The 24817-nt window shown below is 45.6% G+C and overlaps 1 protein-coding gene across 1 annotated transcript; it reads right to left on the reverse strand.

The window, feature by feature from the left end:
• Positions 1-3: 3 nt before the first annotated feature.
• LOC139538833 (matrix-remodeling-associated protein 5-like) lies at positions 4-24279 on the reverse strand. The gene is made up of 8 exons (XM_071341316.1): positions 24082-24279; positions 23761-23890; positions 23295-23533; positions 22997-23148; positions 10816-11263; positions 6239-10701; positions 5044-6076; positions 4-3099 (listed from the first exon to the last, which is right to left on the reverse strand). Exons 1-8 carry the CDS (start codon positions 24267-24269, stop codon positions 933-935), a joined length of 8820 nt encoding a protein of 2939 aa, XP_071197417.1. The 5' UTR covers positions 24270-24279; the 3' UTR covers positions 4-932.
• Positions 24280-24817: the final 538 nt, after the last annotated feature.

Below are 24817 nucleotides of genomic sequence, written 5' to 3' on the forward strand. Positions count from 1 at the left end.
GACTGAATTCCTTTTCTCTTTTATTTATCAAATAAAGCAGTTGAAAATAAAGCATAATTTAAAAAGGCTATTGAGAGATGAGATATACAGTACATCTCTCTCTTTATGACAAGAGGCACAACATAACAACTTTACATCACAGTCTTTACAGACAAATAATTTAAACTAAATGAAAACATCAAAGGAGTGTTTATAAAAACATGAATGATATCAGCTTTCACATGGATATTACACATACTTGATGTAACACTGGAGCCACACAAAAATCTATGTTACTCTATATGAAACATATGTAATTACTACAAATACCATCTTCAAAGACTTGGTAACTGTTGTGTTTATTTGACATGATCTGGGACGTATGTACAGCCTATGACTGGAAGAGTGGTCGAGGTTGCAGAGTCGGAGAGCTGCAGACACAGAGAGCTGCAGACACAGAGAGCTGCAGACACAGAGAGCTGCAGACACAGAGAGCTGCAGACACAGAGAGCTGCAGACTCCTGAGGCTCCACAGAACTATCACTGGAGCAGTTCTGTGACCACTATCAAACATTTTCTCTGCTCAACAGTACACAACTATAAAACAAGATAAATAGGGCAGCTTTAAGATATTAAGGAGGTAAAGGTTGACATAAACATACAGGTTGTGATACAGAGCTGAATGTGTTCTATTGCATGACGTGTGTTTTGAGAGCTGATGTTCTTAAAGCCTGGTATAGTTTGTGTTGACACTTATTTATTGATGATGGATGCTGGTGCTTCTCAGCTGCTGATTTCTTGTACATCTTTAACACACTCTGGCTGTAAGATGCATGTGTTTGTTTTTATCTCTATTTACAATCTTTAATCAACACCTCGGTCTTTAGTTGAACAGTATTTTCTGCACTCAACTTTGCAGTTTCTTTGGGCAAAAATGATGTGTGTGTGTTCTGTTAGATCACATGTAGATAAGATGCCTTGGTGTCAGTTCCGATGACGTTCCGTGCAGAACAACGGTAGAACCCTGTGTCTCTGATGGTCGGGTTCTGGATCACCAGGGAACCATGGGGACTCAGGTACCGGTTGCCATAGAGACGGGCCTGACCTGTGACCCTGAGCTGGGATTGGTCCGGCATCTCCCAGGTGATGGTCGCTCTGGGGGTTGCTATGACGTAGCAGGTTAGCCGAACGGCAACACCAGGACGGGTGTAGGTGAGGGGAGGGGGTCCGTTGGTGATGCGAGGGGGGTAGGCGATGACAATCACTGGAACTGTCAGGATAGACAACGTGTCCTGATTGGTGGATCGGCAGGAGTAGGTCCCCCTGTCAAACACAGATACCTGCTGCACCGTCAGAGTCCCGTCATCCAGGACTGAGTACCGACCCGTCCCTGCCGTCTGGCCTCGAGACACGACCACCCCGCTGGGCAACTTCCAGGTCAGAGACTCTGTCTGGCTGGAGCCCTGACTGGGGCTGTCTGTCTGGGGGCAGGGTAGCTGTAGATTGTCTCCGTTGATGATGCTGACCAGAGAGCCTGATATGCTGGTGACCACAGGCTTCCTTTCCAGGACAACACTCCTCCCTGCCTCTGGCACTGGGGCTCTTGGGTGAGGTGTGTCCCCTTGGACTGGGACTCCTGGCAGAGGGTTCTCTGTGCTGACTGGGCCTCCTAAGTGAGATTTCTCATTGGTGACTAGGCCTGTAGGGCGAGGTGTCTCCTGGCGAGATTTATCTGTGGTCACTGGGCCTCTGGGGTGAGGTGTCTCCTCTCTGTCTGGGCCTCCTGAGCGAAGTTTCTCTCTGCTGACTGGGACTACTGGACGAGGTTGTTCTGTGCTAACTGGGCCTACTGGGCGAGGTTGCTCTGTACTAACTGGGCCTACTGGGCAAGGTTTCTCGGTGGTCACTGGGCCTCTGGAGTGAGGTGTGTCCTTTGTGTCTGAGACCTCCAGGTGTACCATTATCCGAGCCTCACCCCTCTCGCCACGATTGACACACACCAGCATGCCAGAGTCGCTTGCCCTCACCCCCCTCAGCTCCAGGGTTCCATTGCGGTGCACGGTGAGTCTGCTGCCATAGTAGGGCACCGGGAGAACCCCATTACCGGGCAGCAACCAGGCCAGGCGGGGGAGAGGGAAGCCCTGGGATGGACATGGCAGAAGAACTGTCTGGCCTCTAACTGCTGAGACCCTTTGGTCCCCTACTTTACTGTCTCCATTATTACTGACACAATTACCTGCACTGACCCTATGATCCCTCCCTGCAGACTGGCTGATGGAGATCACAGCACTCAGTCCACTACCACTAACAACAGCTATCTGTCTGTCTGCCCAATTGATCCCACCCCCAGCCCCATTGAGTGTGAAGCTGGGTGGTGTCACCATCACCTCCACCCCCATCACCTTGCTCCTCTCCCCAGCAACATTGCTGGCTCGGCAGGTGTAGTTTCCTCCGTCAGCCCCTCTAGCCCCCTGGATCACCAAGGACCCGTCTTGCTGCACCACAACCGGACCTGATCCTTCCACTGGGAGGACACGATTCATTGGAGAGAGCCATGTGATCGTAGGGACAGGCTCTCCTTTAGCCCCACAGTTCAGAGCCACTACGCCCCCTTGTTGCACCTTGATGACCTCATATTTGGTACTGGGGAAGGAGGGAGGTGAGGCGAGGACTTTGACCATCACACTCATAGTGTCCCTCCCCCCATGGTTCTCAGCGTGGCAGACATACTCCCCCTCCTCCCCCATCCCCACCGAGGGGAGGAACAGTGTTCCATTGTCAAAAACCACCAGTCGCCGGCTGCGCCTCCCTCTCTCTTCCACCTGCAACAGGACACTTTTCACTGAGGTTCCATCCGGGAGGCTCCATCTTACCGCGGGGTCGGGCTGGCCGGTCGCCAGACAGTCTACCTTTAGAGCTGCTCCGTACAATACCACTTTCTGATATGATGGCTGCTTTGGCTCAATCTTAGCAGGCTTTGTTGCCACGGTGACCTGGAGGAAGCGGAAGTCGTCAGCCATCTTATTTCGCGCGACACATAAATAGTCCCCCCCGTCTTTCTCCGTCACGGACTGGATATACAGCGTTCCATTACTGTGCACCTTCATCCTCTTGTCAAAACTGGAAATACAACACAGAGAGGATAAGGTTAGATAAGCACAAGACACAGACACTGAGTGGACAAAACATTAGGAACAACTGCTCTTTCCATGACAGTAGCTAGGTTTCCTTCCGTCACGGCAACAGATTTTCATGCGATTATTCTAGAATCTGCACTAAGAAAATATGTAAATTTTCCCACCAGTGGCATGTTTCCACCAAATGGACTTGTTGCGGATAGAAAGTTTTCATGTACCAAATCAACATCTAAAGTTCAATGTGTTTCCATCGCATTTTCAACTCTTTGTCACAAAAACTGTTGCCTTAAATAGCAAATGTGTCAACTCTGGTCTCATCACATGGGCTCCAGCCAACAGTTCGCAGTTACAGTGTGGGTAGGCTGTGTGGGTTGGCTAGTCTACATGATGAGATTATTATGGATAAGAGCAAGAATATTTTTATTTGTCAAATGGCAGTCAAGGATCGATCATCTTGTCACCGGAATAAGAACCTCGATATTTATTGGAAAGGAGCGTCATAATCACCGTGCAATTTTACCACCCTGTGAAGTTCATAAGTTATTTTATCTGTAGCCTAATAAACTGCATGGTTTCCAGAGTCGTAGTGGGAGGACCTCACACCATATCATTGCATGACTCCAAATTTACCTCAATATGATGGTTATTCTACCGCCATTTCCTGCACAATTAATTTTACAGACACAAAAAGATCCCACCATGTCGAACAAACAAATTATCTGTCTGCATTTATACAATTACACCGAACCTTCCTTTCCATCACAGCTGTCGTGATTTTGTTTTTAGATAACTTTACTTGCATAAAAACTGTCGATGGAAACTTGGTTATAGACTGACCAGGTGAATCCAGGTGAAAACTATGATCCCTTATTGATGTCACTTGTTAAATCTAGTGTAGATGAAGGGGAGGAGACAGGTTAAAGAAGGATTTTAAGCCTTGAGACATGCATTGTGTATGTTTGCCATTCAGAGTGTGAATAGGCAAGAACAGATTTAAGTGCCTTTGAACAGGGTATGGTAGTAGGTGCCATGCGCACCGGTTTGAGTGTGTCAAGTACTGCAACGCTGCTGTTTTTTTCACACTCAACAGTTTCCCAAATGTTCCACCACCCAAAGGACATCCAGCCAACTTGACACAACTGTGGGAAGCATTGGAATTGAGGCTGTTCTGAGGGCAAAAGGGTGTGCAACTCAATATTAGGAAGGTGTTCCTAATGTTTTGTACAAACTAGACCAGGAATGGGCAACTTTGATGGGGGTGGGGGCCACAAAAAACTGAACTCCTCATGAGGGACTGCAGTGGCTCGCGAGTCTGCGTACCCACATCCATACCCACACATGCAGTCAGAGATGGCCCTAGCCTTTTAACAGCGGAGAGAAGTTTTGGAGTTCATTTCCTGCAATTCCACACATTTTGCCCTGGGGCATGTGTGGGAGAAAATATTGCAGTTTTAAAACAAGTTTGCTGCAATTCTACACATTTTGCCATGAGGTGGAGAGAAGATTTAGCAATTTTTTAACTAACTTCATGCAATTATACACATTTTTCCCATGAGGCGTAGAGAAAATGTTTCTGTTTTACAGCTAATTTCCTGCAATTATACACATTTTGCTATAGGGCGGACATAAATGTTTGCAGTTTTTTATATTATATCTGGGTGAGAGTGACTAAAAAAATCAATGGGGGCCACGGTTGGTAATTCAACTATGTAAACTACAAGTTTAGATATCAGGCTAGACTAACTTACCAATCTACAAATATTTAGCTGACATGAGCTAATTGAGTGACTGTCAGTGACTGACATAATAAGAGAAAAACTCCTAATGCACAACCACATTTCAAAATTGCACCTTGTGCATTCTACTATAAGGGGGCGGTCCTGGACTCGATTAAAAAGATTGGTAATCAATAAGGACAAACAAGCACCTGTAGCGAGCATCCACTAGTTTCTTGCCAGGTACCCTCCAGACCACTCTAGGCTCTGGGTTGCCGGTTGCTGAACAGTAAAGGAGCAGAGATTCACCATATATGACTATAGAACTGGATGGAGAGGTGGAGAGGATCCTAGCCTTACTGAGGGGGGAGGAGGGTGGGAGGGGAGGGTTAAGGACGGGGGAGGAGGGGGGAAGATCAAATGTACTGTTAATGGAAGAGAAGGTCATTTTCTCCATGGAGACAACTTCTCCTCCTCCATCTCCAGTCACCTCCACCCTCACCGTCCTCTTATCCCCGCCCACCGCATTAGTCGCCAGGCACTCGTAGCTCCCAGAGTCCTTAGTGGCTAGCTTGCGTATCAGCAAGGTGGCATTGGGGAGGACAAACAGGTTCCCGTTGAGGAATTGAGAGGGGAACAGAAAGGTGCCGTCAGGGGTCCTCCAGCGGATGGAGGGAGCGGGAGCTCCCCGGGCAGAGCATTGGGCGTAGAGAGGCAAACCAGCGGGCCGGGTTACCCTCTCCTCTCTGGGCTCCTGGATGGCTGGAGGAAGAGAGGACACATGGAGTCGGACTGACAGACTGCCAGCCCCTGCTAGGTTGGAGGCCACACAGCGATACAGTCCTCTGTCTGCTGGGCCGGCCACCAAGATACGCAGAGTACCATTAGGGAATATAGACACCCGGGGGTGAGTGCCAATGGCAGGGTTGGGGTTAGGTTCGGGGGTTAGGACGGAGCGGTCAGGTAGCACCCAGGATAGCAGAGGAACCGGCACCCCCTGAGCCCGACACTCTAACCTCACCTCACCCCCCTGGTGCACCGTTGCATCTCTGTGGTTGGGTAGCTGAATGCGGGGTGGGCGGGACCAGACCTCCAGGGTCACCATGGCACGGTCCAGGCCCACAGAGTTCTGTGCGCTGCAGATATATGTCCCCTGGTCCTGGACCTGCACGCTTCGGATGAGAAAGGTTCCGTTGGGTAGGACCTGGAAACGCTCTGCCTTGTAGTCCAGTGACATCACAGCTCCTGGGACAGACAGAAATACATATTGAGTGGCGTATTGTGTGTAAGTGTGGCAATAGTGAATGTATTGAGTAACGTGTGGGTATGACAAAGTACATGTTGTGTATATGTGAGTGGCAGTAGCATGTATTGTGTGTATAACTGAGAGTAGTGTGTGTAGCGTACCTGTGGAGACCTTGGTCCAGGTGATTGTTGGAGGAGGCTGTCCAATGGCCTCGCAGGGCAGGAGGGCATCAATCTCAGCTGGGACAGACATGGGGCGCATGTGAGGGGGAGCGATACGGGGCTGGACACGCAAGACGGAGGTCTGAGGGGGGTGTTGGGCAGTCACACTATGGGCTGGAGACGCGGGAGGGGAATGAGGAAGGGTGGACTCCAGCCTGAGTCCAGCCTGACTGTCTGTGGTGGGTGTGGAGGTCTTTGGGGAGCTGGAGAGAGCTCTGGTGGTGGGGACTGCAGAGGAAGGGGTCTCTAAAATGTCTGGGAGAAAAAGTTTGGGCTTGATAGGGTGTGGTAGAGAGGGTGTGTTTTTTATAGCGTGTTTTATAGGGGGTGGAGTTTGAAGTGGAGTCCTTACTGGGTCAGGCCTAGTGATGACATAGGGGTGCCGGCTGCTGGAGTGTTGTGAGTAGGTGGGGTAAGATGGGGGGCGGTAGCGACTACCATGTGAGTCTGGGATGGAGTTTACTCCTGGGTTCCTCCAGACTATTGTACTAGTAAGAGTGGTAGTAGTAGTGGGAATAGTATTTGTAGAAATAGTAGTTGTAGGAATAGTAGTGGTAGTTGTAGAAACAGTAGTTGTAGGTATAGTAGTAATAGTTGTAGGTATAGTGGTAGTAGTTGTAGGTATAGTGGTAGTAGTTGTAGGTATAGTGGTAGTAGTTGTAGGTATAGTGGTAGTAGTTGTAGGTATAGTGGTAGTAGTTGTAGGTATAGTGGTAGTAGTTGTAGGTATAGTAGTAATAGTTGTAGGTATAGTGGTAGTAGTTGTAGGTATTGTGGTAGTAGTTGTAGGTATAGTGGTAGTAGTTGTAGGTATTGTGGTAGTAGTTGTAGGTATAGTGGTAGTAGTTGTAGGTATAGTGGTAGTAGTTGTAGGTATAGTGGTAGTAGTTGTAGGTATAGTGGTAGTAGTTGTAGGTATAGTGGTAGTAGTTGTAGGTATAGTGGTAGTAGTTGTAGGTATAGTGGTTGTTGTTGTAGGTATAGTTATAGTGGTAGTTCTTCTAATAAAGGTGATGACTGTAGAGGGGGTGATGGCTGAAGCAGTGATAGCTGCTGTATTAGCTGTAGTTGGGGGCAGTAGTTGTTTTGTAGATGAAAAAGAGCTGTCTATTTCTGACTCTGGCTGTCTCTCCTCTGGTTCATCAGATGCTAGATAGACTGGTTCTATGTTATTGGGTTCTTCTTCAGTGATTGAGTAAAGTGGTTCTATCTCACTGGGTTCTTCATCAGTTGTTGGTGGCTCTATCTCACTGAGTTCTTCCTCAGTTTCTGGGTAGAGTGGTTCTATCTCACTGCGTTCTTTTTCAGTTGCTGGTGGTTCTATCTCACTGGGTTCTTCTTCATCAGTGGCTGGTGGTCCTATCTCACTGGGTTCTTCCTTAGTTTCTGGGTAGAGTGGTTCTATCTCACTGGATTCCATCTCACTGGGTTCTTTCTCAGTACCAGTAGGTGTTGTTCCACCTGGTGTGGTTCCAGACCGAGGGGTAGTAGCTTTGATATCCTCTGGGTTGTGTTGGTTGAAGACAGATGGATCCTGCTCTTTTGGAGTGGCCCCGACCTGACCCTCTGTTATAGCATAACTCAGTTTTTCTGTGTGACTGTGAGTGACTGTGGGTGTATGTTTGCCTGTGTGTGTGCTAGTGTCTGTGCGTGTGTGTGTGATAGTCGTTTGGGACCTGTCAGGGAGCCGAGCAGCAGTGTTTGTTAAGTGAGTCACCCTGTCTGTGTATGTCTGGGGCGAAGGGGGCGAGGCAGGAAGGGAGGCAGGGGGGGAGACAGATGTGCTTGATGGAGCAGTGATCCTAGTTAAGGATGGAGTAGTAGTAGTAGTAGTAGTAGTAGTAGTAGTAGTGCTTATAGTAATGGTTGTAGCAGGTGCTGTCTGTTTCCTGGGCTTTGTAAGTGCTGCTCTGGTGGTAGTGGGACTTAGGGTATTCTGGAGAGGGGAGGTTGGACCTGGGGCGCTTTGGCGGGGCATGGGTCGTCCTCTGAGTCTGTTGATGCGTCTCCTCTGGCCAGGCCTATTGCTGGCATTCCAGGGGCTTCTGGGTCGCGACGGAACAGAGTTGGAGAACATTACCTTTCCAGAGTTTGTTGTTCCAGTCCTCTCCCCCTCACCTGTAGTCCTTACAGGGATAACACTCTGTCTCCTTTCCTCTGTGCTAGTGTAATTGACATTGGAGGTTGGCTTTGTGCTTTTAAGAGAACCCTCTGTCTCTGTTTCTGTCTCTGTGTCTGTGTCTGTGTTTGACTGAGGGTTCTGGGGGAAGTTATTGGTCTGATCTGAAGTGTTTGGTGTCTCTGGGGTCACTCTATCCTTTGTTAGCAGATCTGGGATTAGTGATGTATGGATGGCGTTTAACCGCTCTTCCTGTAGACTGGGGACATTTATGGAAGAACTCTTTGAGGTATCAGCCTCTGAGTCCAATACAAGACGTTGATCAGAGTTTCTTCCCACACTTACCTCTGGTGTGCTGTTTGGTAATGTGGTGTCTGTATGTATTCTGGTTGTCTGTGTTTTAGTTGTCTGTATTCTCTCTGTCTGTATTCTGTCTGGCTGTGTGCTACTTGGCTGTGTGCTGCCTGGCTTTCTTCTGGTTGTATGTCTGCTGTCTGGCTGTGTACTTTCTGGCTGTGTGCTGCCTGGCTTTCTTCTGGTTGTATGTCTGCTGTCTGGCTGTGTACTTTCTGGCTGTGTGCTGCCTGGCTTTCTTCTGGTTGTATGTCTGCTGTCTGGCTGTGTACTTTCTGGCTGTGTGCTGCCTGGCTTTCTTCTGGTTGTATGTCTGCTGTCTGGCTGTGTACTTTCTGGCTGTGTGCTGCCTGGCTTTCTTCTGGTTGTATGTCTGCTGTCTGGCTGTGTACTTTCTGGCTGTGTGCTGCCTGGCTTTCTTCTGGTTGTATGTCTGCTGTCTGGCTGTGTACTTTCTGGCTGTGTGCTACTTGGCTGTGTGCTGCCTGGCTTTCTTCTGGTTGTATGTCTGCTGTCTGGCTGTGTACTTTCTGGCTGTGTGCTGCCTGGATTTGTTCTGGTTGTGTGATTGCTTTCTATATGTCTGCTATCTGTCTGTATTCTGGTTGACTGTGCTCTAGTTGGGTTTGAGGTGGTTGTCTGTGCTTCAATTGGGGTTGAGGTGGTTGTCTGTGCTTCAGTTGGGGCTGAGGTGGTAGTATGTGCTCTTGTTGGGGGTGGTACATACAAGGAGTCTGTGATTTTTGGGGCAGTCCTTTCACGTATCTTAGTCAGCAGGTCGGCCCATTTCTGAGGGTCTATTTTGTGCTTGGCCAGGTTAAAGTTCCGCCGTCCCTCCAACCTGTTCCTCCTCTGCTCCACAGGGAAGCCTCTCCTCAAGGGCTTCTTGCCCTTTTGGGGTGGTCTGCTTCCCTCCACCCTCACCATGTGGGATCTGATGGGGGGACGCCATGTCCTGTTGTAACCTGCCCTGGTGGGCAGTATGTTCTCTCCCTCATCATCTCCTGAGCCCCCCTCTTCAATCTCCTCACCCCGTAGAGGGGCTCGTACCCTATTGGACACCCCCGCCGCAGATTGTGGCCTCATGGGATATCTCATACGTGATGAGGTGTCAGAAGGACGCGGGGTGAGCGTCAGTCTGGTGGAGAGAGAGTCAGCACCGTACTGGTTTACCGCTACACACCGGTACAGGCCTGCATCTCCCAGCGCAGGGATGGGAAGAGACAGGGTACCGTTGGCCAAGACATTCATCCCTGACTCATCCTTTCTCCTCCCCTCGTTCCTACTCCCTATCACTCTCCCGCCAGGAAGAACCCAATTCACCTCAACCCTCGGTGTACCAGAGGCCTCGCACGGCAGATTGACAGGGTCTCCAACCAATCCAGTCACAGCAGGGCCTAGCTCCTCCCCTGGGGGAGGATTGGATGATTCTACCACCGCCAGACGGAGGGGAAGAACGTCAACATCTCCCCCCGCCCGGGCCACGCAATAGTACAGTCCAGCATCAGAGTGATCCACTCTCTGCAAGACCAGCCCCTGGCCAGACACCCGGACCCTACCATCTGAGCTGCGGTAGGGAGAGGAGACTGTTGAACCATCTGGGAAAACCCATTGGAGCCTGTGGTCTCCAGAGCTTAGGTCTCCAATAGAGCTGAGGACAGGGCAGGGCAGGTGGATCTGTCTCTCTGCAGCTGCAGTAAAAGCTGTGTGGGTGTGGTTGGTCTGGATGAGGACCCAGGAGTGTGGGGATGGGGGGTCTGGGGGGGCAGACACCAGGGTGTACAGGGTCAGTTTAACCATGTGGGTGCTGGACTGAGCTCTGTTGAGCTCTAGACTGACATGGGGCTGCAGTAACCAGGCAGGCTGGGCTTGAATACTGGCCCTGACCCCTGTATGGTAGTAGCCCTCCTTCTCTGCTGTCTGTCTGTACCTGAAGGACAAGAAAGGACCGATTTGATCTATGTTTTGGGGTTACAACAAAATTGTACAGGTAAAGAGGAAAATAACACAGGAATGTGTCTTGTGTATTTCTGTATTTTCATACCTGTAGGCAAGTCTTGGGGCTTTACTCAACATTATTTCTCTTTGAAGCCTGACAGGCGTCTCACTGTAGTAGGCCAGCAGCCTCCACAGCCTCTCATAGCCGTGCCCATCCACCCCACAGTCCAGGGAGAGGGAGAGGGAGAGGGGGATGGAGGAGGAGGAAAGGTATGGTGGGGTAATGTCAGGAGTCTGTGAGGAGTGTGTGATGTTACACTTCAGATCAACGGCATTCCCCTGTTGGTCGGACATCCCCAGGGAGGCGTTGCCTAAAGCCTCTCTAAAGGTTTCTATTGGTTGAACTTCGCCATCCTCCTGAGATGAGGTTCTGGGATTGGTGGAGATGACAGGCGAGGTGCAGGATAGGTCTTTCTGCTGCAAAAGGCCACGACCCTTCATGTGTTTGGGTGAGGCACAGACCGGGCACTGCGGCCCTGGACATTTCAACACCCCTAAGAGAGAAGAGAAGAATCAGTATTTCCTCACCCAAATAAGCATCCCAATTCCATTGTTTCTGATTGAGACTCTGTAGGTAGCAGTGGAGGCTCCTCAGAGGAAGAAGAGGAGGACCATAAATATTGTCACAAGCCGGCTCATAGCCTGTGACAAAAATGAGGGGACACGAACAACAGGTATAGGCCAATTTAAAAGTGTTCTTTATTATAAACAAACTATTAACTTAAACTAAGAAAAAGGAATCATGATGAGTATCATGATGTAAGGTGTATGTAAAGTGCATGGATGCGTGAATGTGTGAACTCAGTCATGTGTGTGAACATGACTGAGTGAAAACTATGCAAAACTACAAAGGAACAAACAAATCATGAGCATACCTGGAGGAGCAGAGAGAGAGAGAGAGAAGTGATTAGTGACAGTTTTATACCCTGAGCCCAGGTGGCTCCAATCACTCACGACCCTCCTCTGCCTGCAGGAGGAACCGCCCCCTGCACTGCAGAGGAGGAGCCGTGACACCCCCCTCCTTAAAATGAGGGTCCCACCCTCAACCCAACTTCCTCCAACATATTCAAAATAATTCAAATTTCCCCAAAACAAATAAACAAAAAAAAACAATCCCGGCTCCTAGCAGTAGCCCCGTGTCCCCCAGCCGACTGTCCGCCCCTCAAACTCGGCAGCCCTGGTACCTGGGGAGCAATTTAAGAGGAAAGAGGCACAGACAGCCCGTAGGGGTCAACAGAGAAAAGGTACAAGCTAGGTTAAAGAAGCACGGGACAGAGCATCAGCAATGATATTATGGTGATGGAGTGTCAGAAAACAAAACAGGGTAGTTTCTAATAAGAGCTACCAATTCATCACGTTTCTCAGAGTCTAAATGGTCTACCAAAACCCCAAGGTTTTGCAAAGTCTGGGAGTTTTTCAACCGACCTTGTAAGACCTCATCCGAAACTTTAACTTCCTCCTCTTCTCCCCCCCCCACCAAATTAAAGCCATAAGATGCAGTGACTGGAGCAGCAGTTAACGCTGACCTCACCGCTGGAGTGCCTTCAACTGTGCTTAGATCACGGGAGTGATAAGATTTTAACAAGTTCACATGGCATAATTTAGAGGACTTCCTATGACTAGGGGTTTCAATAAGATAGTTCAAATCTGACACTTTACGCAACACAGTGAAAGGACCACAGTATTTTGCCTGAAAAGGTGAACTTACAAGAGGCAGAAGAGCAAGTACACGATCACCGGGACTAAACTCACGCAGCTCAGCCTGTCCGTCATATTTCAGTTTCATTTTCCGTTGAGAACATTTTAGTTTCTCTTTCGCTAGTTCACCAGCCCTATACAACTTCAACCTAAAACCATTTACATAGTCAATAAGATTCCGAGGTGGTTCCTCAGGCAAACAACCATCCTGCAACACTGCTAAAGGTCCACGCACCTTATGACCAAACACTAAGTCATTTGGGCTAAACCCTGTGCTTTCCTGCACTACTTCACGAGCAGCTAGTAACACCCAAGGTAACCCCCCCTCCCAATCTGCAGACAGTTCTGTACAGTATGCACGAAGCAAAGATTTTAATGTTTGATGAAAACGTTCCAAAGCTCCCTGGCTCTGGGCATGGAACGCAGTAGACTTGTTGTGTTTGATTTTAAGCTGTTTGAGAACCTGAGCAAATAAATGGGAGGTAAAGTTAGACCCCTGATCTGACTGGATGGTTTTTGGAATCCCAAATGTTGAAATAAATTGAGTTAACGCTTTAACTACTGATTTTGAAGTTATGGTACGCAAGGAAAAAGCTGCCGGATATCTGGTTGATATCTGGTTGCTTGACACATAACAGTTAATAAAATTGTAAAACATTTAAAAAGTTATCAGTTTTAGATAAAACTATACTCAATATATTCACGTCACCAAATAATTGATTAAAACACACTGTTTTGCAATGAAGGTCTACAGTAGCCTCAACAGCACTCTCTAGGGTAGAACCATGGTGTAGGCAGAGGACAGCTAGCTTCCATCCTCCTCTGGGTACATTGACTTCAATACAAAACCTAGGAGGCTCATGGTTCTCACCCCTTTCCATAGACTTACACTGTAATTATGACAACTTCCAGAGGACATCCTCCAACCTATCAGAACTCTTGCAGCATGAACTGACATGTTGTCCATCCAATCAAAGGATCAGAGAATTAATCTAGTACTGAAAGCATAAGCTACAGCTAGCTAGCCTTGCAGTGCATAAAAAGTGGTGAGTAGTTGACTCAAAGAGAGACAAAGACAATAGTTGATAAAGACAAATTAATTTATTCCAAAATTAAGGAGAAGCAAGAGAGAGATAGAGATTTTGTTTTTTTTATTACTTTGTTTCACTTACTTAGCTGCAAATGCAGCTAGCTAGTTTAGACTACTCCAACACCCTACTCAAACAGAAGGATGCTATGTTAGCTAGCTGGCTATGATTATCGAACACAACACTGGAACTCTTCCAAGTCAAGGTAAGCTTTTGGTTTTACTAATTTATTGCCACTGGGGCCCGCCGGTGTAAGTGCTAAACTGCTTACTGACTGTAAACTGTAACGTTACTGCATGATTGTAGCATGTTTACTAATGCATTAGGTCTATTAGCTATTTTGACTATGGCGTTTCTATAGGCAATATGGGGACAACGATGTAAGCTGTGTGTAGCGGTTATGATGTGGTTTGGCTTGGAAAGATTTTTTCACCTGGTCACATATAGCTGATGTGTTGTGCATTGAAGTCCACAAGCAAAGGGAAAGGGTGAGAGGAGGAGAGCGTATAGATGCGAGAAGGAATACAACGAGAATGCTATGAAAGTGAACTGTGTTTACACGTGATCAGGGGTGTATTCCTTTTTTTATTTTATTTTTTATTTCACCTTTATTTAACTAGGTAGACCAACTGCGACCTGGCCAAGATAAAGCAAAGCAGCGCGACAAAAACAACAGCACAGCGTTACACATTGGACAAACAGACATACAGTCAATAACACAATAGAAAAAGGACATTCCACCGATTCTGTTGAAAAACCTTTCTTAAACTGAAGCAAACGGAACGAAACGGGGATAAACATACCTGAATTTGTCCAATAGAAACTCTCGTTTGCAACTGTTGGACTCTAATGATTTCAACCTAGATCAGCTAGATGCAGGCAAGAGTGTGCAAGGCGGTATTGAATATGTCACTGTCTGTCCATGTGTCACTGTGTGCTATGTTGTAAACTTTCAGTCATAGGCTAAGTTGTACCAACCTCATGATGGGTAAAGGGAAAATTTGAGTGTCATGTAGTAGCCTAAACCTATCGCTGTTACATTGAACTCGGTGAATGGAATATGAATGACAGTCATCCAATATGCTGTAATAGAAATAAGGCCATGCTCATGAATACATTTTTTGTTGACCTTCCTCATCTTAAACGGCACCAACCGCCACTGGTAGGTAGGGATGTGCATCTTTCCCTTTCATGAAGATTCAATATGTATTGTCAGCCTACTCCTGCTCCCTCCCTCTGGCGCTCGACATCACCAGTCTACTAACCACCGGTCCTGGCAACCCACATTGCGCACACCTGCTCCCCATCGTTACGCACACCTGGACTTCATCACCACCCTGATTACTTTCCCTTCATATAGTCCTCAGTAGCCTCTGTAATCAGGGAGTATTGGTTACATTCAGTACGCTTCTCCTGTTTTGCATTATTCTCATGATTATTAAACTCACCTTCTGCACCTGCTTCCTGCGTATACGTTACACATATGTAGATACATGGGCTCTGATATGGTACATTTTACATACACTGGTTGGAGTCATTTAAACTCATTTTAAAACCACTCCACAAATTTCTTGTTAACAAACTAGAGTTTTGGCAAGTCGGTTAGGACATCTACTTTGTGCATGACACAAGTCATTTTTCCAACAATTGTTTACAGACAGATTATTTCACTTATAATTCACTGTATCACAATTCCAGTGGGTCAGAAGTTTCCATACACTAATTTGACTGTGCCTTTAAACAGCTTGGAAAATTCCAGAAAAGGATGTCTTTAGGCTTTAGAAGCTTCTGATAGGCTAATTGACATAATTTGAGTCAATTGGAGGTGTACCCATGGATGTATTTCAAGGCCTACCTTCAAACTAAGTGCCTCTTCGCTTCACATCATGGGAAAATCAAAAGAAATCAGCCAAGACATCAGAAAAGAATTGGAGACCGCCACAAGTCTGGTTCATCCTTGGGAGCAAATGCCAAACACCTGAAGGTACCACCTTCATCTGTACAAACAATAGCACCCAAGTATAAACACCATGGGACCACGCAGCCGTCATACCGCTCAGGAAGGAGACACGTTCTGTCTCCTAGAGATGAACGTACTTTGGTGCGAAAAGTACAAATCAATCCTAAAACAACAGCAAAGGACCCTGTGAAGATGCTGGAGGAAACAGGTACAAAAGTATCTATATCCACAGTAAAACGAGTCCTACAAAGTCAAGGTATTGGAGTGGCCATCACAAAACCCTGACCTCAATCCTAGGGAAAATGTGTGGGCAGAACTGAAAAAGCGTGTGCTAGCAAGGAGGCCTACAAACCTGACTCAGTTACACCAGCTCTGTCAGGAGGAATGGGCCAAAATTCACCCAACTTATTGTGGGAAGCTTGAGGAAGGCTACCCGAAACGTTTGACCCAAGTTAAACAATTTAAAGGCAATGCTACCAAATACTAATTGAGTGTATGTAAACTTCTGACCCACTGGGATTGTGATGAAAGAAATAAACGCTGAAATAAATAATTCTCTACTATTATTCTGAAATTTCACATTCTTAAAATGAAGTGGTGATCCTAACTGACCTAAAACAGGGAATCTTTTCTAGAATTAAATGTCAGGAATTGTGAAAAACTGAGTTTAAATGTACTTGGCTAAGGTAAATGTAAACTTCTGACTTCAACTGTATATACAGCATTAGTTAAATAGGATGGCATTGACTAAAATACAGTGTACATATGAAATTAGTAAAACAGTAAACATTGTCAAAGTGACCAGTGTTCCATTATTAAAGTGACCAAATATTCCATGTCTATGTACATTGTACAGCAGCTGTTGTTCTCAGGGCATGGGCTGGGTGGGTGTGTATCCTTTATTTCTCTGTTCCAGCTCTGACTCTCTCTCTATCTGACATGTCTTTGTTGTAGATACAGTGCATTCAGAAAGTATTCAGACCCCTTCTCTTTTTCCACATTTTGTTACGTTACAGACTTATTCTAAAATGGATGAAATTGTATTTTTCCTCATCATTCTACAGACAATACCCCATCATGACAAAGTGAAAACAGGTTTTTAGAAAACAAAAATACCTTTTTTACATAAGTATTCAGACCCTTTGCTATGAGACTCAAAATTGAGTTCAGGTGCATCCTGTTTCCATTGATCGTCCTTGAGATGTTTCTACAACTTGATTGGAGTCCACCTGTGGTAAATTCAATTGATTGGACATGATTTGGAAAAGCACACACCTGCCTATATAAGGTCCCACAGTTGACAGTGCATGTCAGAGCAAAAACCAAGCCATGAGGTCGAAGGAATTGTCCGTAGAGCTCCGAGACAGGATTGTGTCGAGGGACAGATCTTGGGTAGGGTAACAAAAAATGTCTGCAGCATTGAAGGTCAGCAAGAACACAGTGGCCTCCATCATTCTTAAATGGAAGAAGTTTGGAACCAAAAAGACTCTTCCTAGAGCAGGCCGCCCGGCCAAACTGAGCAATCGGGGGAGAAGGGCCTTGGTCAGGGAGGTGACCAAGAACCCGATGGTCTCTCTGACAGAGCTCCGGAGTTCTTCTGTGGAGATGGGAGGACCTTCCAGAAGGACAACCATCTCTGCAGCACTCCACCAATCAGACCTTTATGGTAGAGTGGCCAGACGGAAGCCACTCTTCAGTAAAACGCACATGACAGCCCGCTTGGAGTTTGCCAAAAGCCCCCTAAAGGACTCTCAGACCACAAGAAACAAGATTCTCTGGTCTGATGGAACCAAGATTGAACTCTTTGGCCTGAATGCCAAGCGTCACGTCTGGAGGAAACCTGGCACCATCCCTACGGTGAAGAATAGTGGTGGCAGCATCATGCTGTGGGGATGTTTTTCAACGGCAGGGACTGGGAGATGAGTCAGGATCGAGGGAAAGATGAACAGAGCAAAGTACAGAGAGATCCTTGATGAAAACCTGCTCCAGAGCGCTCAGGACCTCAGACTGGGGCGAAGGTTCACCTTCCAACAGGACAATGACCCTAAGCACACAGCCAAGACAACGCAGGAGTGGCTTCGGGACAAGTCTCTGAATGTCCTTGAGTGGCCCAGCTAGAGGTCGGACTTGAACCCAATCAAACATCTCTGGAGAGACCTGAAAATAGCTGTGCAGCGACGCTCCCCATCCAACCTGACAGAGCTTGAGAGGATCTGCAGAGAAGAATGAGAGAAACTCCCCAAATACAGGTGTGCCAAGCTTGTAGCATCATACCCAAGAAGAATTCAGGCTGTAATTGATGCCACAGGTGCTTCAACAAAGTACTGAGTAAAGGGTCTGAATACTTATGTAAATGTGATATTTCAGTTTATATTTTATTTATAAATTTGCAAAAAATTCTAAACCTGTTTTTGCTTTTTCATTATGGGGTATTGTGTGTAGATTGATGAGAAGAAAAAAAACGATTTAATCAATTTTGGACTAAGGCTGTAACGTAACAAAATGTGTTACAAGTCAAGGGGTCTGAATACTTTCCGAATGCACCGTATATGAGGTTACCACCAAAACTGCTGCTGGAATTCATATTAGTGTCTGACTGTCTGGCCTGCATTCTGTAATGCCATGATGTCAACAGCACAGAGCAGAGCACTGGCACAGAAAGTATGGTCTCATTTCGCTTTGAGGGGTTTCTGGGTATCGTCTGAATCAGTAGTTTGTGATAGTTCATATTGGGTATGGTCCGAATATGGGGTCAGGTGTGTGTGTGTGTCTGTGTGTGTGTGTGTGTGTGTGTGTGTGCGTGTGTGTGTGTGTGCGTGCAAATGATGTATATGTCTGTGGTGTATGTAGGCCCCAGAGCTGAGCCCCCGACTTTTGATCTGAAATCACCATCACCCACTAATTAATTTGTCATTTTTGCAGATTAAAATGTTAGAGCTAGTAATGTATCAATATTTATCTTAAAAATGTGCTATGACATAGCCAATGAATATATGGCACAACTTTGGATTTCACCCCCAACTCATCGTTTGGAAGTTTTGACTGAGCTTCTCTTCTTCTCCTGCTTCCACCATGCAACGCAGGTATCACATGTGTAGCAAAAGTGATTGCTGTCCTCTTTATGAATTTATCAACTTTACCTTGTATATCTAATAATGACCATATATACTGATTGTTTAAAAAAACTACCAAAACTTGATGATGGTGAACCTGAACAATCAAAATAAAATCGAATGTAAACCCCGATCAGCATGTAGCCTACCTATAGCCTGATGAGAGTTGTGTTTCTCCGGCGGTATCTTAGGCTACTTTAAACCTGGACCATTTTCAATAGCACATGTAATAAAAATAACCAAGCAAATTACATTGGCTGTTACTCAACTAATAAAGCCTAATATTGCAAAAGCCATTTTGCATAAATTTGAATGCTGAAGGTGACGTGCAATTGTGCCAGATCATGGCCTACCTCTCATTGGTCAGCGCACATAGCTGCGCACAGCACGCAGTTTGACTAGGCTACTGATATTGCCTGGGGTTTTTCGGCATGGAAAATTACTTGTAGATCAATGACTGTCAACATAATTACATGCTTAGTTTGACACTGAAGGAGAGGACACAGTTGGGTCATTCCATGTGATTTTATCAAGCCATGACACCCACCATCTGATATTGTTCTGAAATCGTTTATGTAGTTAGAAACAGATAAGATCTGAATTCCTGAAACATCTTCTTTTTTTTATATAAAAAAAAGAAAGAAACCAAGCTAATTGATTGTACCCAAATTGGCCATTTTAATTGATATGATTCATATAATCTTCAATAAATATAGTAACTAACATCATATTTCCACCATATTTCTTCATAACAATGAGTAAGACATGAGGAATCCCACCCCAATAACCACTATACAGTATCAGTTCTCTATGTCTGACAAGTAGTATGGCGCTGTTGCTTGGAGTACTGCTTCTACAACCTTTATAATGTACTCCCTGTGAATCTGGTGATGTTTTCTTCCCCTGTTCAGAGAAATCACCCAAATCGCTTGCATTCTATACCATAAATTAGTGTGAAAGTACCAAAGATTAGCCCACTAGATGAGGCTGTTCCTGCTACTGCCACCATACCCTTTAATCAATTTTGATGGTCTCTTGTGTTAATTAAATCGACCACAACCTTTTCTTTGCAACTTTGGGTAGAAAACCAAAAGCTCATGATGAAAATAAATGGTGTGGTCATCCTCACAATTCAAACCAGTCCTCCATGAAAGCAATTAAGCTTGTCCTTCTCTTAGACTTAACTTATGTCCAGGAAACGGCCCCTCTGTGTATGGTTTATTTCCTTAAAAAAGGTCTGGATTAGTTAGACCATTCCTGGTGATTGGCGAACAAGAAACCATTAGGCTACAGCAGTTCTAATGGTTTCAATATTATGGTCTCTAATGGTCTTCAATGGTAAAATTCCCAAACACACACTGTATAGTGTTTTGCAATGGTAATGGTATCAGGTTGGGTTTAATGGAACATTTCACTAATCACACTACATATAGAGATGTTTTCTTTTCATTTTATTAAAAAACCTATGACTGTCAAAACATTTTAATCACTAGCCCAATTCTCCATCAAAGTTTTGAGCTTGTAGGAAAAGTCTTCACATGAGAATTGCACCATATGGAAAGGCCTCTCAGAGAGCTGCCATTGTTTGGACTATTCGAGGAGAGTTGGGTTTAAGCATTAGGTTGCTAAGTGAAGGACAAACTGAATTACTTTCATGGAGGACTGGCTTGACCACACAATTGACCACACAATTTATTTTCATAATGAGCAAAAGCTATTGGTTTTCTACCCAAAGTTGCAAAGAAAAGTAGGTGTTCCATTTAATAAATCAGCGAAATGGATAAAAGGGTGTGGTGGCCGTAGCAGGAACAGCAGCATTTAGTGAGCAAAACTAGGTACTTTCACATTCATTTATGGTAAAGAATACAAGCGACTTCAATGGCTAATTTCTTTGAACAGGGGAAAAAAACATCACCAGATTCACAGGGAATACAAGGTTGAAGAAGCAATACTCCAAGCAGCAGCTCCATACTACTTGTCAGACATAGAGAACTGATACTGTATACTGGTTGTTAGGATGGGATTAGGTTCTATATTTATTGAAGAGAATATGAATCAGAGGAGAATGGTGGGAGGAGTTATAGGATGATGGGCTCATAGTAATGTCTGGAATGGAACAATGAAATGGAGTTAAACAAGTGGTTTCCATACGTTTGATACCGTTCCATTCATTCCATTCCAGCCCTTACAATGAGCGCATCCTCCCATAGCTTATCTTACCAGCCTCCTCTGAAATGAATCTTTCAATTAAAATTGCCAATGTGGGTGCAAGCAATTACCTTAATTTCTCAGAGATCAAATTATATTTAAACAAAATAATGCTTCAGGAATGCTACTCTTCTCTTTCTAACCAAAATGCTTTCAGAACAATCTGAGAGGGTGAGTGTTGAAATCCTCTTTCTTGTGCTTTTGGAGGTGGAATGAAGTCATTTGAGCAACATTTGTTACATTGGAATCGGTTTGGGGCATAGACGTGGGAAGTAGGGGTGCTGAGGTTGCTGCAGCACCCACTAAAAAATCGTAATAAAAAAAATATACAGTTGAAGTCGGAAGTTTACATACACTTAGGTTGGAGTCATTAAAACTCGTTTTTCAACCACTCCACAAATTTCTTGTTAATTAACAAACTATAGTTTTGGCAAGTCGGTTAGGACATCTACTTTATGCATGACACAAGTAATTTTTCCAACAATTGTTTACAGACAGATTATTTCACTTATAATTCACTGTATCACCATTCCATTGGGTCAGAAGTTTACATACACTAAGTTGACTGTGCCTTTAAACGGCTTGGAAAATTCCAGAAAATGATGTCATGGCTTTAGAAGCTTCTGATAGGCTAATTGACATCATTCGAGTCAATTGGAGGTGTACCTGTGTATTTCAAGGCCTACCTTCAAACTCAGTGCCTCTTTGCTTGACATCATGGGAAAATCAAAAGAAATCAGCCAAGACCTGTTTTTTTTTTTGAAACCACAAATCTGGTTCATCCTTGGGAGCAATTTCCAAACGCCAGAAGGTACCACCTTCATCTGTACAAACAATAATACCCAAGTATAAACACCATGGGACCACGCAGCTGTCATACCGCTCAGGAAGGAGACGCGTTCTGTCTCAAGAGATGAAGGTACTTTGGTGAGAAAAGTGCAAATCAATCCCAGAACAGCAGCAAAGGACCTTGTGAAGAGGCTGGAGGAAACAGATACAAAAGTATCTATTTCCACAGTAAAACGAGTCCTATATTGACACAACCTGAAAGGCCGCTCAGCAAGGAAGAAGCCACTGCTCCAAAACTGCCATAAAAAAGCCAGACTACAGTTTGCAACTGCACACGGGACAAAGATTGTACTTTTTGGAGAAATGTCCTCTGGTCTGATGAAACAAAAATAGAACTGTTTGGCCATAATGACCATTGTTATGTTTGGAGGAAAAAGGGGGAGGCTTGCAAGCCGTAGAACACCATCCAAACCGTGAAGCACGAGGGTGGCAGAATCATGTTGTGGGGGTGCTTTGCTGCAGGAGGGACTGGTGCATTTCACAAAATAAATGGCATCATGAGGCAGGAAAAAGATGTGGAAATATTGAAGCAACATTTCAAGACATCAGTCAGGAAGTTAAAGCTTGGTCGCAAATGGGTCTTCCAAATGGACAATGACCCCAAGCACACTTCCAAAGTTGTGGCAAAATGGCTTAAAGACAACAAAGTCAAGGTATTGGAGTGGCCATCACAAAGCCCTGACCTCAATCCAATAGAACATTTGTGGGCAGAACTGAAACAGCTTGTGTGAGCAAGGAGGCCTACAAACCTGACTCAGTTACACCAGCTCTGTCAGGTGGAATGAGCCAAAATTCACCCAACTTATTGTGGGAAGCTTGTGGAAGGCTATCTGAAGTGTTTGACCCAAGTTAAACAATTTAAAGGCAATGCTACCATATACTAATTGAGTGTATGTAAACTTCTGACCCACTGGGAATGTGATGAAAGAAATAAAAGCTGAAATAAATCATTCTCTCTTAAAATCAAGTGGTGATCCTAACTGACCTAAGACTGGGAATTTTTGCTAGTATTAAATGTCAGGAATTGTGAAAAACTGAATTTAATGTATTTGGCTAAGGTGTATGTAAACTTCCAACTTCAACTGTATATATATATATTTAAAAAACACTTAAATACTAGCTTGCTTTAACTAGTCCTATATTAGCGGACCGATATAGCCATCTGTAGCGTATCAATATAGACGTCTGTAGCACCCCCATCCTCAAGCATCTTCCCACGGGCTGATATGACCGGGGACTGATGTATATTTGTGAATGTTTCATCCCTAAGACTCTGTGTAGGATTAGGGGTTAGTGTAGTGTGATATGCACCTGGGTGAGAGATGCTCCAGGCCTGCATCCAAGCCATGCTGCAATCGCAGGTCCAAGGGTTGGCCTGCAGAGCCAGGGACTCCAGAAGAGGGGCAGTCCTCAGTGTGTCTCTAGGCAGCATAGTCAGACTGTTGTTGGACACATCCAGATGCCTTGGGAGAGGAGGGGGATAGCCCATTCACAAATGACACCCTATTCCCTAAACAGTGCACTACTCTAGTGCACTACTGTTAGGTGTGACCTAAGACTAAGAGTGAATAGATTAATAAATGCACAATTAAGGCACACGAAAACCCACCTGAGGGTAGAGTAGCAGAATGTCTGCAGTAGGGATAGAGTGCAGAAGGCCTGTGGGTGCAGCTGGTGGAGCCGGTTCCCCTGCAGTCGGATCAGTCTGAGGTTGGGGAGGCGGAGCAGGGCCTGGGGGTGCAGGAACTGCAGCTGGTTGTGATCCAGGTGGAGGCGCAGTAGTGAGGACAGGCCTGAGAAGCTCTCTGCTGAGATCTCCCTCAGCTTGTTATAACTTAGCTTCAGGACCTGGGGGAAAGAAATGGATGGAGCAATGAATGAATGATCATTGAAAATACATGGTATAAACCCTTCCAGTTATAAACAACAATACATATGCATCAATGTGAGTCAAAGGAACACAAAAACACAATAGCAGGCTGTGTCTAAGCTCAATAGAACTATGGACATTTGCATCCAATCATTAGCTCAATCGACCCCTCTCCTCTCCATGTCAACTCTATAAGCCTCAGTACCTGAAGGGAGGACAGATCTTGGAACACTCGGTCAGGAATCTCACGGATGTCATTCCCATGAAGCATCAGCAGCTCCAGCCTCCTCAGACCAGCCAATGAGCTGTCTGGGATCCTGCTGATACTGTTGAACCTTTCAAATACCAGAGAGAAACAGCATCAGCCAAAGGAATGCGTGTGTGTGTGTGTGTGTGTGTGTGTGTGTGTGTGTGTGTGTGTGTGTGTGTGTGTGTGTGTGTGTGTGTGTGTGTGTGTGTGTGTGTGTGTGTGTGTGTGTGTGTGTGTGTGTGTGTGTGTGTGTGTGTGTTTTTGCGCAAGCCTTACCCTAGGTTGATGTGTAGTGTATGTTGCGGTAGAAGCTGTGGTATGGTGAGCAGGGACCTGAAGGTGCAGTGTAGTTCAGTGGGCTGGTAGCAGGAGCAGGGCCGAGGGCAGGCACCACCAGGAGACACCAGGGTCACTAACACCACCACCACCACAGCCAGAGACACACCACACACACTGGGAGCCATCTTCAATAGGAGGGACCCTCACTGCCAATATAGAAATATTTACAGTACCAGTCAAAAGTTTGGACACACCTACTCATTCAACGGTTTTTCTTTATTTTTACTATTTTCTACATTGTAGAATAATAGTGAAGACATCAAAACTATGAAATAACACTCATCAGACCAATGACAAGAGTGTGCAAAGCCGTCATCAATGCAAATGGTGGCTATTGTCCAGTGTACTAGAGGGCTTGATGGCACTGACACACACAGCACTGACACACATTCTCAAGGCTTGTGCTGACATTCCCGTGGAAATTAGCCTACAGTCTGTCTGGTTATTCTAACGTCCTGACCAGCAGTGAAAATGACCCCGCTATCTTTGACATTGTTCTGACATTTCAAGGTATGTGAAAAAATGTCAACAGTTGTTCACAAAGGAGAAGCATGAGCTATCTAAAGTACCGAGGTAAAGACAGTTTCAGGTTGGATATTCGGCAGATATTCGCCTGTAGTTTTCCTTACATCCACCAACAGCAGTTAGGGACCGTCAACATAGTGACAAATCA

This window comes from Salvelinus alpinus, chromosome 14 (assembly GCF_045679555.1).
Source record: "Salvelinus alpinus chromosome 14, SLU_Salpinus.1, whole genome shotgun sequence".
NCBI lineage: Eukaryota > Metazoa > Chordata > Actinopteri > Salmoniformes > Salmonidae > Salvelinus > Salvelinus alpinus.